Raw genomic sequence first — 19,334 nt, 5'->3', positions numbered from 1 at the left:
CTTTAAAAGACTTTTGAACTTTATTCGTCGGGAATAACCGGAGTGCGTTAATTGTTCGGTATTCGGAAAGACTTTAAAATACTTTTGGACTTTATTCGTCGGGAATAGTTAAAGTGCGTTGATTGTTCGGTATTCGGAAAGACTGTTAAAAGACATTTTGGAAAGTACGTGTGTGCCGACCAAAGATGTTGCTACAAGAACTTACAGTAAAACAGCTCCGTGAACAGCTAGAGGAACGGGATCTGGACAGCAGTGGGCTCAAGATAGTCCTACAAGCACGACTCGAGGATGTCCTCACGAAGAACGGAGAAGACCCAAAGACGTTCCACTTCCAGTCAGCAGAACAAGCAATCTTATCGAAATTAAAAACTGTTTCTGAAACGATCGATGAAACTTCTAGAAAGAACAACGAAAAACTTGAAGAAGTTAGTAGACAGAACAACGAGAAACTTGAGGAAGTTAGTAGACAGAACAACGAGAAACTTGAGGAAGTTAGTAGACAGAACAACGAGAAATTTGAAAGTGTTTCTCAAAAGATCGATGAAACTTCTAGAAAAAGCGACGAGAAATTTGAAAGTGTTTCTCAAGTAATTAAAGACGTTTGTAGACAGAATGACGAGAAATTTGAAGAAGTTTCTAGAACATTCGATAAGATGCAGAAAAGTGTAGAGACCGTAGAAGAAAAGATCAAACAACTAGAGAGCATGATAACCGATACAAAAGTACAACCATCAGTTAATGCAGCAGCGTTAGATCCTGTAGTGAAAGATGAACTACCGAGAGACGAAACGTCGCATAATATGAGATTCAAATTACCACCATTCGATGGAAAGTCCTCTTGGTCCATATATCTTAGACAATTTGAAGCTATTGCGACCGCCAATCATTGGACCGAACAGGAAAAGGCTGTTTCCTTGACTGCTGCTTTGCGAGGTGATGCTGCAGATATATTAAGATCAATTCCTAAGGGTCAAGAAAATTGTTACCAGACCTTGTTCACTTGTCTAGAAAAACGCTATGGAGATGCCCATCTACAACAAGTATACAAAGCACAACTGCGAAGTAGAAGTCAACGAGCAAGTGAGAATCTGCAAGAATTTGAAGCAGATGTGGCTCGTGTGGTGCGGTTGGCTTATCCAGAGGTGCCAGACAGCGTTTTAGAAGAAATTGCAGTAGATACCTTCGTCAATGGGCTGAAAGATAATGAACTACAGAAAGCTTTACGACTAGCAAGGCCGAAAGTTTTAGATGAAGCACTTGCTATTGCATTGGAACACGAAACGGCTAGTCAAACTTCACGAGGCCATAGAGTAAGAACCATTGAAGAAAGTGACGAACACAACGATGAACGTCTGGAGGAAATGATACGGAGAGTATTAAGTAATCAGATGCCAAAGAGACGCGAGCCTAGATGTTGGAATTGTGGAGACGTAGGCCACATTCGTCGTAATTGTAAGAAGATCGTACAGCCGTCGGAAAACTAGAGCGGGTCGACACCAAGGGGCAACTGCCGACCTCGAGAACTAGAGCCCCCATAGTAACTGTCAACCTCACGTCCTCCGGTGGAATCCACAACTTATACATCGAAGGTCGTATCAGTAATAGATGTAGATCATTTTTGGTGGATACAGGTGCAACGAGAACTATCGCACGTCCAGATGTAGTACGAGACCATAATAAATTATCACCTGCAACAGTAAAGCTTAGAACAGCGACTGGTGAGCTAATTAATACATATGGCGAGGCTAATATGTCAGTATCCATTGGCCAGACCACAGTTGAACATCAAGTATTAATTGCCGAGATCTCCGACGAATTCATATTGGGGATGGACGTACTAAGGAAAGTGGGGGCAATATTGGATGTTCAAAATGGAGTTCTCAAGATCAATGGTGAAGAGTTGCCCTTTCACGACGACAAAGAAGATGTCATCCGCTTACTTACTACATGCGACGTAACCATACCCGGTAATAGTGAGAAAATTCTGATGACCATGCTTGATGGACACTGCCGAGAGGGAAGTTTAAGGATGGTCGAAGATGTGGATAATGTCGAGTTCCTAACGGCGAAAACTTTGGTAAAAGTTCGAGATGTGATCCCTGTAAGAGTTATGAATTTAAGGGAAACTGCTATCAAGTTAAGTAGAGGAGCTTTGATCGGGCAGTGTGTTCCCGTGGCTTCAATTTGCTCTGTGAATACCAATGAGAAATCATCGAAGGCGAAGTATCCAAAGGAGCTTGTTGAGATGATCATTGAAAGATGCCAAGATCTTGATCATGAACGAACTGAAAAAGTGGCGTCTATGCTGATAGAGTATCAAGATGTTTTTGCTATTGACACGAAGGATAAGGGAAAAACAAGCATAGTGACGCATAAAATAAATACCGGAGACGCTCAGCCAATCAGACAACGGCCTAGACGACTTCCATTTGCGAAAAGAGATGAAGCCGAAGAGATTATCAAGGATATGGACAAACAAGGGGTAATTGAACCATCGAACAGTCCATGGACATCACCAGTAGTTCTGGTAAAGAAGAAAGATGGTTCAACGCGTTTTTGTATCGACTACCGCCAGCTCAATGCGGTAACAAAAAAAGATAGTTATCCTTTGCCCAGAATAGACGATACACTGGATACTCTCTCCGGTTCTCGTTGGTTTTCCACACTCGATTTAAAAAGTGGATATTGGCAAGTAGACATGGAGCCAGCCGATCGGGAGAAAACCGCATTTTCGATAGGATCAGGGCTTTGGCAGTTTACGGCTATGCCGTTTGGTTTATGTAATGCCCCTGCCACATTTGAAAGATTAATGGAGGCAGTTTTAAGAGGTCTAACATGGAAAACGTGCCTGGTTTACTTGGATGATGTAATTGTGGTTGGAAGGTCCTTTGATGAACATGCCAAGAATCTAATAGAAGTCTTTCAACGATTGAGGGCAGCGAACTTGAAGTTAAGTCCGAAGAAATGTCACATGTTTCGACGAGAAGTTAAGTATTTGGGACATATTGTATCGAGTAATGGTGTAACAGCTGATCCTGAAAAGATTGAAGCAATTAAAGATTGGCCAGTACCAAAAGATAAACATGAAATTAGAAGTTTCCTTGGCCTATGTACATATTACCGACGATTTGTCAAAGGTTTTGCCAATATCTCCAAGCCCCTAACAAAGTTGACGGAGGAGGGCAAAGAATATACATGGAGTGAGGAGTGTCAAAAAGCTTTCGAACAACTACAAAGGGCTCTGATCAGTGCACCGATATTAAGCTACCCGGGACAGGCAGGAAAATTTGTTTTGGATACCGATGCTAGCAACAGTGCCATAGGAGCTGTTCTCTCACAAATCCAGAATGGACAGGAAATAGTCATCGCTTATTTCAGCAAAGTCCTGTCGAAACCAGAAAGAAACTATTGCGTTACCAGAAGAGAACTGCTGGGTGTAGTGAAGGCTTGCGAACATTTCCATAAATACTTGTACGGCAGAAAGTTCCTTCTTCGAACAGATCACGCTGCTCTAAAATGGCTCATACAATTCCGTAATCCAGAGGGCCAGATGGCAAGATGGTTAGAACGACTGCAAGAATATGATTATGAGATAGAACACAGGGCCGGAAGAGTTCATTCAAATGCTGATGCCCTTTCGAGACGACCATGCAGTGCAAATTGTAATCACTGTGCCAAATTAGAGGAACGATTTTGCCCCGTGAGACGAACCACCGTAGTTAATGAGCAATGGCAGCCCCAACAGTTACAAAACGCCCAAGAAGATGATCCATGTATAAAAAGAGTATTGGATTGGATGCGGCAAGGTGAAAGACCTAGTTGGCAGAACATTAGTGCATGTAGTCCAGAAGTCAAGGCCTACTGGAGCCAATGGAATTGCCTGGTACTAAAAGATGATCTTCTGTACAGAACCTTTGAGAACGATGATGGTACAGAATCTAAGCTGCAGTTGATTGTACCTAAAAGTAAAGTGTCAGAAGTATTGCGTCAGTTGCATGACGGTACATCAGGTGGACACTTTGGTATTACGAAGACTCTGCAAAAGGTTCGAGAACGGTTCTATTGGGTGAACTGTAAAGATGATGTAAGAAGATGGTGCCGGAAATGTGAACTGTGTGCATCCGGTAATGGTCCAGTTGGTAAAAAGAGAGCACCCATGAGACAGTACAATGTTGGAAGTCCTATGGAAAGAGTAGCAATCGACATTGCAGGTCCATTTCCAGAAACCGATGCTGGAAATAAATACATTCTGGTAGCCATGGACTATTTTACGAAATGGACCGAGGCCTATGCATTACCGAATCAAGAAGCTGCTACCGTTGCAGAGGTACTTGTTAAAGAATTCTTCAGCCGATTTGGTGTTCCCTTGGAGATCCACTCCGACCAAGGGCGAAACTTTGAGTCAGCTCTTTTCCAAAACGTTTGTAAATTGATTGGTGCCAATAAGACCAGAACAACACCCCTGCATCCTCAATCAGATGGAATGGTCGAGAGGATGAACCGAACGATGGGTAAACACTTGTCCAAAGTTGTATCTGAACATCAGCGAGATTGGGACCAACACATTCATTTATTCCTGATGGCCTACCGCTCGGCCGGGAATGAAACTACAGGTCAAACACCAACCTGCCTGATGTTGGGTCGTGAAGTTCGTTTGCCCTGCGACCTAGAGTTTGGCTGCAGACCTTCCGAGGAATATGTTGCAGGCGAAGAATACGTAGACCGCCTGAAGTTACGAATGAACAACATTCATGAACTTGCCCGACAACACATCCAGATAGCCAGTGACAGAATGAAAGATCAATATGATTCTCGCTGTAAGAATGAAAGCTTCGAAGTAGGTGATCTTGTCTGGCTTTATAATCCACAACGTCGTCGAGGCCTGTGTCCTAAACTGCAAAGACAATGGGAAGGTCCGTATGAAGTTAAGAAGAAAATAAATGACGTAATATACAGAATTAAGAAGTTGCCAAACGGTAAACCAAAAGTTATTCACATAAATCGTCTCGCACCATATGCTGGCTCAAATGAAACAGAGGAAGCCGAGTCCTCCAACAGGAGATGAAAGATGCACCACAGCCAAGTTTTAAGGAATTTATGTCAAATTACGCAGAAAGAAAGAGTGCTAGATTCGGCGTGACCACAGAAGTTCAGCAAGATCTGTTTGGTGTTCCAGAAAACGTCTCTCTAGCCCACTGTGTTGCCCAAGACCTCGAGATGACTAAAGGAATCTCGTCCGTATTCAATAGAAAGTTCGGCCGCCTGGACGAGTTAAGAAATCAGCAGCCTAAAATTGGAAGAGTACTGCGATTGGAAGATGGTCCTCGATCTTTGCTGTATATGGTGACCAGGAAGTCTTATACGGACACGCCAAGCTATGAGAACATATGGCGTGCTCTAAGTAATTTGAAGAAAATCGTGTGTAATTATGACATCGAAGATTTGGCTTTACCAAAAATAGGCCATGCAGTAGAAAATCTGGATTGGAAGATTGTGAGAAGCATGCTTGAAGTGGTCTTCAGAGAAACTGGCGTACGAATTACTGTGTGTTGCATGAACCCGAAGATGTCGGATCCTTCAAAGACAGTAGACTGTTATTTCTTCTTGAAGGGTGTATGCAAAGCTGGAGAGTCGTGTAGATTCCGCCATCCTGGGCCTTCATCTAGAGTTGCTGATCGGGACGCTCAGATCTTAAGAGGGGAGCAATGTAGCAAAACAATGAGTTACCAGCCGCAAGGCGTAAGCCGAGAAAAGTCTAGATCGAGCACGCTATACGTGGAACCGATGCGCGGTTGTTGGAAGGTCACACGATAGTCGGAGAGCTGGCTTAGCCCGGAATGATCGAGAATAACGACTAGGATATATAAGGCATAATTTTTGTGAATAGAGTTTAATCTTAAGCTAAAGTTGGTAAAGTAAACTTGTATAAATAAATAATAAAGTCGTATATAAATTACGAACCGCTAGTTTTATTGTAATTAGAAGTAATTACACTAATCACGCTACAATACTATGTATTTTGGCAGATCAAATAGGTAGGTTTATACCCATGATACATTAACAATTATTACGTACCTGTTGCTTTTAAAAACTATTTAAAAGTCACTACAATATTATAAACTTTTTTGTTTCTGTCCTCACAACAATAAAACTAATATATAGTATTTTTACTACAAAAACGTTATTACGTAGGTCAACATTTTTGACGTAAGAGAACTGTCAAAACATTAGAATGTGACTTTTCATTATTGCCATGTTTATAATAAACATACCAATAATGAAAAGTCACATTCTAATGTTTTGACAGTTCTCTTACGTCAAAAATTTTGACCTACGTAATAACGTTTTTTTAGTAAAAATACTATATTATACATTTGTTTACCTTTACCTTTACCTCCAAACCACAGCTGCCATATCGGATAATTTTTGACATGTCATTTGAACATCCAATCAGAACAAAGTTATAATGCGCATGCGCCGGGCTGATAGGTTTTAACATATAAAAAAATCACCCTCTATCGCCGGTAAAGAAGTATAACTTCAAAAACGGCCGCGCCACAAGACCGTAAGGAATACCCGCAGAACTACATTACGGCTTACATCTGAACTTGAATAAAACCAAGTTTCTAATCTTTAGCAAGAAACTAAATAATAATGGCTAACTTATTGATAGCCAAAACATCGGACGTGTATATGTTATAGTCAAAGCCCGAATTTCAGGCACTCCTAGGTTTGACTAGGCAATCCTCAGGTCTGACTGACGCGACGGTCTTAGTCAAAGCCCGAAATAAATTACAGTTTCGGCCTTTGACTAGTCAAACCTATTAGAGACTACGTTGGTGAGGCAAAGGTTGAAATTTAATTTTATGAAATCGGGGTTTGACTAGTCAAATCCCGATCAGCTATTAAAATGTCGTAATTTGTTAGATTAGATTTAATAGAACGTCATTTTTTAATTGTAATGTTCAGTATTTTTATATTGTCGTAATTAAAAAACGTGTTAAAAAATACCTGTAAAAAATTAGTGTTTATTCTCGCATGTTGAGGCACTATGGCATTTAGAGTTGCACAATACGTTAGACCTTTTACACTTTAGAAAGATTTTAGAATGGCTGCGCAATCTCAGAGAGTGGTTTAGTTGCATGTCTAATCAGTTTTTTAGAGCAGCACCGAACAGAGGTCCCATAATCATGAGGATCGTCAATTTTCGAAAGAAGATTGGCTCAATGAGATCCATTTGAAGCTCTTCACATGTTGTTGGAGCAGATATACGACGTCTTACACGCCTTTTGAAAAGGCTCCATATATGCTCAATAGGATTAAGGTCTGGACTTTGAGCACGCGAGTCCATTTTTGGAATACCAAAATCTTCAAGATATTGTGTTACAATCCTTGCCAATAAACAGGACATCTTAAGAAGAATACGTTCCAGACTAAATAAATCGAATAATTATTTCGTGTAGAGATTGGCGATCATGAATATTTGTTTTAATTTATCTTAAAATTTAGGTAGCGATCTTTTGTAACTACCTATATTTTGTCAACTATCTACAAACCCGTACAAATTACTTAGAAATAGGTAAGAATACATACAGGCACGTATTCATAATCAATACCAGAGATTGTATACTTTACATGATATGTTCTTTGTTCTCATTTTCCACACGCATAAGGCTTCCTTTTACGCCAGAGCTAATCAAGCGGAAAGGCCATATTGATTTTCTTTTAAATAGAGAATTACCTGACATTACGACTAGAAAATTAAGGAACTAAGAATCATACGAACCAGCTGAAGTTTTCTCTATATATAACAATTATTATAATTCGCGAACTCAATCGACTATAGGTGGCAGTGCAGTTGCATGAAAATGGCCGATGTAATTGGGATATCGTATTTTTCTATAATTTATATTGTTATTGATGTAATTCATTAATATAAATAAATTACTTATTAAATGAACACATCCGAAAAGCTTTCAAACGACGTCCATACATAGGTTAACGGATGATTAGTTTATATTTTCATCCCAATTCCTCTAGTTCCAAATAAGCGGCAGCACCCTTGCTTGAGCTCGCGAATACGTAATTTTTATGTCAAAGCATCACGTTTTATGTCTAAAATTGTGTATTAAGTACGTCTATACATCAAGTCTTATGTCAGTTGTCACACAAACGTCATGTCTTACGTCTATACGTCAAGTATTATGTCAAATGTCGTATACAACGTCATGTATTACGTCTAAACGTCAAATATTATGTCAAATGTCATAGAAAACGTCAAGTATTATGTCAGGTACGTCGCGTACTCTTTTCGAGTGAACCTTAAAGAAGAATAAACAATTTTTAGTTTGGTTATATTTCTCACCTGTACTCTAGACTCGGGTAAATTAATTTTCAAGGCCACTTCTTCTCTCATGAATATATCAGGGTAACGAGTTTTTCCAAATAGAGACTCTAATATATCTAATTGAGCTCTGGTAAACGTTGTTCGTTCTCGTCTCTGTTTCCTTTGGTTACCTAAAAAAATAGACAACTTTGGATTAAGTATTATTAAACTACTATGCAGTATATAGACGATATCGTCGTTATAATGACAGACAAAGAACAATTAGAGAGAATGGTTCAACTGTCGCATTATAATTTTCTAGCTCATAAAACTTTTTGTAAGAGTTGTACTAATTCTTATTATATTTTGAGTTTTTATATCTGTAACTTGCGTGTGTTTAGTCTAGTTAGAAAAATGAGTAATAGTTATGCTCTGCAGCCACTTTTTTAAGTTGAAAACCGAAGTGTAATATAAACACATAAACTTTTATTAGTGAAAAAACCCGCAGTTTGTGGTAAGTTTAATTATTTCTCTAATTCATTTAAACATACTATTAGAAGCATTTTTCTTTTTTAAAGGGTTTTCTTATATGAAGAGTACAGGGGAAAAACAAGGAATGTCACATTTTATACATATTGAAATAAACACCAATAAACAATTCTTATGATATCTAAAAACTAAGGAGATTCTTAGCAGAATTCTAGCAATTCTTATTATATAATCTTAATATAATATGAATCTATATTAACTTATTAATTTAATAATGCACCAAAAAACTGTTATATTATATTCCTTATTTTTGTTCAGTGGCGTGCGGACAACCCTGGTCCTTCACCTGGATATAAATTCTTAGAAAATTTATACAGACTGATCTTTCTGTTTATTGTCCTGAATCGATAGCCTAGACCAGCGGCTCTCAATCTGTGGTACATGTACCACTGGTGGTACATATCATTATTTGCGATGGTACACAAAACACAAAAAAAATTAAAATAGTAGTTACTTGGTAAGTCTTGATAATACAATCTAAAAATGTAGGTGGTACCAAAAATAATGAAAAGAACTGAAGGTGGTACATGACTCAAAAAGTTTAAGAACCGCTGGCCTGATAGTACCTACTCAGTTTTTGCTACCACATGGCGAGAAAAGCCAAAATTAATGAAAAAGTGACATGCCTTGTTTTTCCACTGTACTCTTCAGCCTGTCTTTAGCAATTCAGCTCATAAATTTCCATATTAACGTTTTTTACTGTCTATCTGGAAGTTTTTTTTGAGAACTTCAAGAAGCATTAAAAATCACGGTTAAACAAAATACACATAGAAGTTAATGAATACATACATTTGGGATAGATGATAAAATTAAATAAAATTAACCAAACTATATGGTAGGGGAGCCCAAGCGAGGATTTTTGCAGTTACTCGAGTGCGTCAGATTATCACATGGGGAGAAACCTACTTATACCATATATTGGATCTTAATACAGAGAAGTTCGTTAAGGGGGGTCCGAAAAAAAAATATATTCTTGGAAAAACTCGAAATTGTCAGATTAAGGGACCGTTAAAGTATTACGTAACGCAGGTGGGGGTGGGGGGTAAAAAATCTTCAAAAATTGCGTTACGTAGGGGGAAGGGGGGGGTCAAAAATCGCGTTACGTAATACTTGAACGCTCCCTAAAATAAGGTAAGATAATTACATGCAAAACAGTGTATATTTCAAAGATCTGACGATTTGAGCGGGGCGTAAGGAAATGGGCGAGTCACAAAGTTTCAGAAAAAAAGCGAATATTTCGCGAAATTAACGTTAGATCGAAAAACTAAAAAATACGTGTTCAATATTTTTCAAAAATCTATCGAAAGATACCAAACACGACTCCCCAAGGAGAGGGGTGAGGGTAAATGTAACATTTTAAATACGAACTCCTTGATATTTCGCAAAATGAACATCAGATCGAAAAACTGAAAAATACACGTATTCAATATTTTTGAAAAATTTATCGAATTTCACCAAGCACGACCCCCACGGAGGTGGGGTGGGGGTTACTTTAAAATCTTAAATAGAAGCTCCCATTTTTTATTGCAGATTTGGATACCTTACGTAAAAATAAGTAACTTTTATTCGAGATATTTTTTTAGAATTATGGATAGATGGCGTTATAATCGGAAAAAACGATTGTTGGAAATGGAAAACTAAATTAAAAAATGGAAAGTCCCCCACTTTGTGGAAAACTTAACTTACCTTTTTTAGTTTTAGGACCTAATCTTCACAACCCAATAGGTCCCCATAACGCTCGAGTAACTGAAAATTTAGCATACTTTCCTCCCCTACTAATAGAAATAAATAGGCGAATAGCATTGGAATGACTCTCATTATGCTGAGTTGTTTTTTATTAAATATTTATAATGAATTTACAAATATATGTTTATTTTAATCATAAATACTCACGATAGATAAAAAATAATTTAATTAAATTTGAAATACGAGTATGTATATAAAAATTCTGTGGCAAAAAGACGCTTTGTCTAATGCCATCTCTTTCCACACACACACAGTATGTATATGGCATTTTCCATGGAAATTTATTAATTTGGACAATTCAAACATTCGTGTTGGGCTGGGATTACAGTTTTAATAGCTATTTGTATAACAAGGGAGGAAAGTGTAACTTTTCCTCCCGAGAATGAAGTTTACTGCCCGACGCGTAGCGGAGGGCAGTAATCATTCAAGGGAGGAAAAGGCACTTTACTCCCATGTTATACATATGGGTTTTCCACCTTCCTCAAATAACAAGTAATTTTTTCACTGTTACTTAATTTATTTATGTAACTAACCAACAAAATTTATTAGAACTAAAACAACAAGTAGGTACAATATAACTGTCAACTGTCAAATATAAGTCAAATTATTAATGTAAACATTGTTAAATCAAAATAACAATTTACTGTTTTTTACCATTCTGCAAAATACAGGATGTTTTATAAATAAACGTTAAAATGTATAGATACTTCGTAATAGAAAATAGATATTATACAGGGCGTCAATAAGTTATATTTCATGAATGAAATACCATGACGTCATTTTTACTTTTCCTCCCTAGGGAGGAAAAATATTTTCCTCCCTAGGGAGGAAAAGTACAACTTTGCTCCCTACAGTCAGGTCCGGAAAAGTATACTTTCGGTAGAGGTAGCTGGAAAAACATTTTACGGTTCGTGGTGGGAAAATTGTATTAAAAGTATCATTTCATATTGTCCAGTCAGTAGGGGAAGTTTTTCTGTTTGTGTTTCTCAGAAATCGGTTTGTTGTATGAACCCTTTTCAGATGTTATACCCACTGGATTAGTTATCAAGCGTTTTTGAAGCAATTATATACGTGGAACAAATAAGACATGAACATATTTAGGACTGTATTATAGGTGTGGTTCCAGTGGAATAGTTCGCGGCATCAATAATCGTCACATATGAAAGTTTCGCACGCGGTACTTTATCTCTGATAAAACTGATATGTCTTGTCTGTCTGTCTTTCGCGGGTACATATTGTTATGCTCTACTTTATCTCTTTATTTAGATTGATTAGCAAATTCTTAATTTAATTAATTAATCAATTACTTTAACCCATTTAAACCTACCGTCCTTTATAAAGGCCGGAAGGTTTCTTCTAGTACATTACATATTTCAACTTTTCAAATGTAGATGCCGCATTAGTTTTACAATCCTAAATTATGATATTACCCATGGAATACTATTATGAATCATTTAGTAAATGATTTCCAGTGTGTCAGGAAGTTTTTGTGTAAGAGTGATTTCAGCTACTTGAAATGGATAAAGCTAGGTAAGATATTACTGTTTTGTTTATAATTAGTGATGTCGGATCGTGATAAAATATAAAGTTTAGAGATGAAATATTTATTTAATGCATATACAAAAGAATTTTTGTCGGTAATAATATCATACCAGGTGCTCAAAGTATCATGTTCTTTTAAAAGGCCAGTAGGACAATCAGCGTCTATAGTGTTCTGTATTGCTAATATATATTTTTTTCTTTTTCTCAGTCGTTCGTACTGGAAAAAGCCCCTTACGCTAGCGGAGCTACTTGAAGAAATAGAAAAAGAAGATATTGACGTTCCGGATAGCATTGCGATTTTGCCTCCTGAAAATGCTAACGATGACGTTACCGATGAGGATTCGGGTGAAGAAGATAATGTTGATATTGAGAATTTACCTGGATGTCAACTAAGGGCAGAGTGTCAAGTTAGTGTACCAAATCAATCTGATTCAGATGATGATAAGTCATTAGCAGACTTTGTTGAACACAAACCTAAAAAATTTAAAAAATTCAAGTACTCAAAGCGAGATTTACAATCGAATTTCCCTACATGGATTCCAATTCAATCCGTAAACAATCAGCGTTCTCCAGCAACAATATTTAAATTGTTTATGGCTGATATAGTTGAGAAAATTACGGAATATAGTAATATATATGCCCAACAAAAAAATTCTGTAGGTGATATATCTACGGATGAAATGTTCTGCTTCATTGGTATATTACTGCTTAGTGGTTATTGCTCTGTTTCTAGAAGAAAAATGTATTGGCAAAATTCTGATGATACAAATAATAAAGTAGTTTGTTCAGCTATATCTAGAGATCGATTTCAATATATTATGACAAATATTCACTGCAATGATAACACCCAACTGGATAAGCAAGATAAGTTTTCTAAAATGAGACCAATCTTCGAATCTCTGAACAAAAAATTCTTCGAATATGCTCCAATAGAAGAAAACCACAGTATAGATGAAGCTATGGTGCCCTATTTTGGGCGCCATAGTTGCAAACAATTTATCCGTGGAAAGCCCATTCGCTGGGGCTACAAGTTTTGGGTTGGAGCAGCAAGACTTGGATATATCATTTATTTTGATCCATATCAGGGAGCATCTTCAACTCTACCACCAAAATATAGTCATTTAGGTTTAGGGTCAAGTGTTGTTCTCAAATACGCCGATGTTTTACAGAAGATGCCATTCGCGCCATTTCATTTGTTTTTTGATAACTACTTCACATCTTTGTCTCTCCTGAAAGAATTGAAGTTCAGAAACATAAAAGGTACAGGTACCATAAGAGTAAATAGAATTCCAGAATGTCCCCTAAAAACAACAAAAGAGATGAAAAAATTGGAGAGAGGTGCTTTTGATTATTTCATGGTAGATGATAATATGTAATTGGAATGATAATAGTGTCGTTGCTTTTGCATCGAACGTGTCTTCAGTTTTCCCCCTAAATAAAGCAAAACGATTTTCACAATCCGAGAAGAAGCATATATATGTTATAGTCAAAGCCCGAATTTCAGGCACTCCTAGGTTTGACTAGGCAATCCTCAGGTCTGACTGACGGTCTTAGTCAAAGCCCGAAATAAATTACGGTTTCGGCCTTTGACTAGTCAAACCTAGGAGAGACTAAGTTGGTCAGGCAAAGGTCGAAATTTAGTTTTATGAAATCGGGGTTTGACTAGTATTTGGTGACTAAAATAAAGAAAGAGCGGATAACGTGAGCTGGTCAACTACACAGGGCGAGGGATGAAAAATCCAATCAGAAAGTGTTTCTAGGTGGCACATGAGAAAGAAATGCAGACGAAGATGAATAATAGACGACGTGTAAGAGAACCTAAGGAGATTGAAAATCAGACTGAGCCAACAACAGAAAAAAAAATGGAGAGATATCATAAGGCAGATCCAGACCTTTTAAGGACTGTGGCTTGAAAGTTGTGTTGCAGTACATACGGGATAAGGAAAAAATTTTTACTCAAAAAACACCCCACTGACTAGACTATAACACGTATTCAAAAATAATATAATATCATATAGTTGAAAATATATATAATATTAAATTATTTAGTCAGCTATGATTCGTTTATTTGGTACACATATATATGTTTATTATTTTTATTTTAATTTGGTATTTGCAGCTGCCATTAAATATTCGATCCCTATATTTATTTAATGAAATATTTATTACAAGATTATAGAAAATGGTTATTTTTATTGATACGTATTAAATTTTCAAATAAAAGTAATTAATTAGTAAATAAAATATTCAGAGTTTATATACTATACATATAGATATTTTGGGTTTGTAGTAATTAATGGCCTTTAAGTATAAAACTCAAGGTTTGTTGAGCGTTGGTGCAACCATCTTCCCACATAAAAATATTCACAAGGTTACATAGACTACACCTGGTCATACAAGAGAAAGTCAAATAGACCACTATCACCATATTAAAAAGGTGGAGATCATCTCTTCTTGATGTACGTACTAAAAGAGGAGCAGACATCCCAAGTGACCATCATCTATCTATCCTAATCGGAACTATTTTACAATCTAGACAAACTAAAAACGCCCCTATGAAGACACATGTTTAGGGAGGAACTTCAACTTTTAACAAGAAAGCAGAGAGAAAGAGAACGACAGAAGAGAGTGGATATCAGATGAAACTTGAATTCTTATCGAGGAAAGAAAACAGCGAAAAAATATATCTGGTAAGCAAGAACTATAAAGAAAGAGCGAATATACAACAAGAATATAAAACAATAAACAAAGCAGTTGAAAGGAATGCAAGCAGAAACAAAATATACGGTGGGCTGAAGAACTACAAAACAAACAGAAACAGTGTTGCATAACACAACCGAACTAGAGGGCTATACCAAATTATTAGACTAACAAAATATGGGCCCAACAATTCGAACATTGTAAGATTCAAAACAAGGAATTACTTAAAACTATTAGACACTACAACTCCCAAGAGTCGCTTTTACGTTAGTGAATTAAAAAAAATAGAGTCGCCATTTAGATTACTTTATTTTACTCATACATTTTATGCATTTCCATTTCCAGAAATCTCACATTTCAATTAAAACAAACGTTGGTTTTTGCTTACCTCCAGGATAGCCCGCCATGGACGAGTGCAGCGAATCCACCGGTAATCCGTGGAGTCCCAGTCCGGGCACGGGATAAGGAGCCGACTTGAGGTAGGCCATGCTGGACGTGCTTCCGCCGCACCCACTTCCAAATCCCGGAAATGATAACTCGTTTTCTGGGTTGCATCTGGAAATGACAAGGAAAACGATTCGGTGAGTACGGAAGTTATAATCGGTGGTGGTGATTTTTTAATTTCTTTCTGTGTGTTCTAACTAAAATAATATATACAGCCTGACAAAAATATAGTGAATAAATATTGTTAAATAATTTTTATGGGGAGAATTTGAAAATAATTTTATGTCAAAGACCACGAGACCGTAGATTTTCATGACCCTGTATATGGTCAAATTTTGTAAATAAGATAATTTAGCCGTAAGAAGTATTTCGCCGAAGAGTAAAATTTTAGTTTCTACGAACATTTTATAAATTTCAACAGAACGGACTACAACGGTTGTTTAGAAACTTAATGTAATACGCGGTTGATTGAACAATAGACAGTGCTTTCTAAATGGTTTCCCACAAAGAAACGATAGTAAACATTTTTGTTTAGTTTAGGATAGAAGGTTTTTTTAAATTGTAAATAAAAATAATTTTAATATCTCCTAGTAATTGACAGGAAAGAAATTTTGTATACAATACTATTTTTTCTTAAGAAAAAAAAGTAGGGATATGATGTGTGGATAATGCTTGTAGTTGGCTATGAGAGCGATGGAAGGAGAATAGGGAGGTGAGTTTCAAATTTATGAGAGAAAAAGGAATTCATTGTGTATTTACCATCCAAAGCAATCAGTCCAGTTTGAAAGTAGTATATTTGTGCAAATTGTGTTGGAGAAGACAGTTGAATATAGGAAGAGCTAATCTCCTAACAAATAAATCGATACAGGTTGCCGTCTATGTTGATGACATCAGCAGTATATCTCACAGAACGGAAGACGCGGAAGAAATATATTCACAATTAAAAATAGTGGAAAAAGAGACATGATAAGAAATAAATATTCAAAAGATAAAAAATGTAGCACAGACAAGAGCTAGAGCACTAAGAATACAAAAAGAATAGTAACTGGAAACAAAGCTTATTTTACACTCTTCCGTATGATCTTCTCCAAAAATATACACCGGAAATCGAAAATCAGCGTCTACAAAACTTTTATCAGACCAAAAGACATATTTAAGATGACACTAAGTAGAGCAAGTCAAAATAATATATCAGAAAGAAAGGTATAAGATTTAAAAAATGACAAGAATAATAAAAAAGGAGTGCTGCGAAGAATTTGTAAAAAAAAAACTTAGAAGACATACGAGATTATTGCGAACTGAATGGAACCTTCTTGAATAAAATGTAATTTATGACGGTGAAAAGGGGGACAAAAACTAGAGCACTCAATATACAACTGAATAATCCATATCAGTGTAATATCACAATTAGAGATAAGGCACAATCTCACCAATTAAGCGAGAAGGAAGTATGTAAAAAAGAAACTTTAATGTATATTAACATTAGGGAAGCAAGTGGTATGGATGATATTAACAGAGAAATGTAATAAAGAAGCAGAGGTGTAAACAGGATGATCCTAAGGGGGAGGAGGTTACAACTACTTGATGGTCTCTGGGGGGTATGAAATAGTAATGGTGTTAAGCGTATAGAGCTCAAAGTACATAAAAAAGGGGGGTTATAACCCCAAGCCACCTCCCCTATTACGCCTATGTAACGAAGGCTAAATGACAAGTCGTACCAAAAAAACTCAAAGAAGAATACACAGGTTTAATTCCTTTTTAAGTCATAAGAAGCAGCTGAAAAAAGTGAAACTCACTAACATACAGAACAGAACACAAACAGAACAGAATACCACAAGAATGGAGATCAAGCATCCTTATACCTCTCTTCCAAAAGGGAGACAAATCGGAGGAGTTCGTTTATTTAACACAACACCAATTAACAACCAAAGTTATAACAAATAAATTGAATGAATTTATAACACTAGATAAATAACAACAAGGTTTTAGGTCGGGAAGATCATTTATAATGAAGCAGGTTCAAGAAAATCATAGAATACAACAAACCGGCATATTTATGTTCCGTGAACCTTAAGAAGGACGTTATCCACTTATTGTACGCAAGAAAGATACCTCTAGGAATAATCAAAACGATCGAACACAATAAAAGTAAAAGTAGAAAAAGAAGGACACGAAGTTTGATTTTTTGGTTGGCTCAATATAAAAATTACATTACTAGGAGCATGTATCGAGTAAACAATGCTGAACAATGCACCGCAAAACGATATGACTTTTTTAAAAAGTTTCCCTTTTAGAGTTGGCCCACTCGCCGCCACTGTCGAAATAAAAAAAGCCAGTGTGAACCGTCTCCATCTATGTCGCGCAAGAGTCCAGCTACTTGAGACCTAAAAACACTGCACCCCGCACATTAGTTGTTTAAAATGTATTATAATCCTACATAATCCGCCTGGGCCGTGACATTTCTCATTGTGTCCCCGGATTATGTCGGAGCTGACACCTCTTGGTAACTTTTAGAGAAATTCGATCTTACCATCAACGGGAATAAGGACCAACTTTTCTTTTACTTGTAATCGAACACCCAAATTTCGATGACAACATTCTATTATTTTTTTTAGTCGAGTTAAGCTCCAGTTTTTTCTTAGTTTCGTTTATCTTTCGTTTTTTTATTCATCTATTTTTGAAGGGGATTGTCTTGGTCAATGTCATTGAAGGATGGGAAAATTGGTAGAGTTGAGATGTTTTAAGAATAACTTTTAATAAATGTTTAACTAATCGACCGAATATTAATCAACAAAGCCAAAAGAATTTACATATTTCATATTTTGTTTGAGAATCAATGCACTGAGTTCTTTCCCATATCATAAAGGTGCCCAATTATTTAAACAATTGCTTACAGAAAAATATAGATATAAAATAGAGCTGTATATATATATATATATATATATATATATATATATATATATATATATATATATATATATGAAGGTGTATCTGGTTGTTAATATGAATAAGACTCTGGAATAGCTATTTGCATAACAAGGGAGGAAAGTGCTACTTTTCCTCCCGACTATACAGTACATGTCTATTCTTAATTCAGATATACTTTCCAGACGTCAACTTTGCAGTGTACGTCAACTTAACAAGAAAAGTTAGGTTATGTAGTTTGTTTGATTTTATTTATTATTGTTACTTATAATTTTGTTAATTCTTTTTATATTTGATTAAAGTTCTGTGTTAAAGTTTTTGACTGATTTTTTATGTTTTATAATGTTAATCAAAATTAATTGATAAACCAATGATATAAACTCAGATTAAAACAAGACATACGTAATTTTTTGCACGGCTAGGTTTGATTCCAATAATTGTGAATCGCTCGTTATTACAGGGGCGTTTGATAACGTTAACCTAGATGTTTTAACGAATAAACTGATTTCAATTGGACTTCATAAACAATTAGCCAACTTTATAACTTCTCTGTACACTAACAGAAAAATACATTTAAAAATAAATCAAGTAATCACTACACATAGAACTACAAACCTTAGGGCCGGTTGTTCGAACGCTAATCAACAATGATCATTATCAAATAATTAATTACTGTCAATGTCAACTTTGTTTGGGTTGTTAAAAAGTCTGTGGAGTCTATAATCAATTAATATAACAATAATTATTAACATAATTAATAATAAATCTCATAATTGTAATTAATTATGTTTTCAGCAACCGAAACAAAGTTGACATTGACACTTTTGGTGACAGTAATTAAATATTTGATAATGATCATTGTTGATTAGCGTTCGAACAACCGGCCCTTGGTCTTCCCCAAGGCAGTATCTTAAGTCCGCTTTTGTTTATACTATATACAATGGATGCCAGTGTTAAGCTACAAAACATACGAACAATTTTTATTATTAAACTTATTTGTTATTATTATTATTTTTTAAACCCTGTAATTTACGTAATTACTGTATATTATAATTGAAAAAAGAAAAGAACAAGAAAAAAAAAAGCAAAAAAAAGAGAAAAA

At 36.1% G+C, this 19,334-nt stretch overlaps 1 protein-coding gene across 1 annotated transcript in view; it reads right to left on the bottom strand.

Annotated features, from left to right (window-relative positions):
• LOC114327012 (homeobox protein OTX2-A-like) overlaps positions 1-19,334 on the bottom strand; it is a 99,022-nt gene that overhangs the window by 19,159 nt on the left and 60,529 nt on the right. The window contains exons 3-4 of the mRNA XM_028275510.2: positions 15,252-15,418; positions 8,366-8,517 (exon numbers count right to left, since the gene is read on the bottom strand). Coding sequence (XP_028131311.1) covers positions 8,366-8,517; positions 15,252-15,418 — 319 coding nt within the window. The remainder of the gene's footprint in view (positions 1-8,365; positions 8,518-15,251; positions 15,419-19,334) is intronic.

This window comes from Diabrotica virgifera, chromosome 9 (assembly GCF_917563875.1).
Source record: "Diabrotica virgifera virgifera chromosome 9, PGI_DIABVI_V3a".
NCBI lineage: Eukaryota > Metazoa > Arthropoda > Insecta > Coleoptera > Chrysomelidae > Diabrotica > Diabrotica virgifera.
This window is presented reverse-complemented; position numbering and strand designations above follow the sequence as displayed.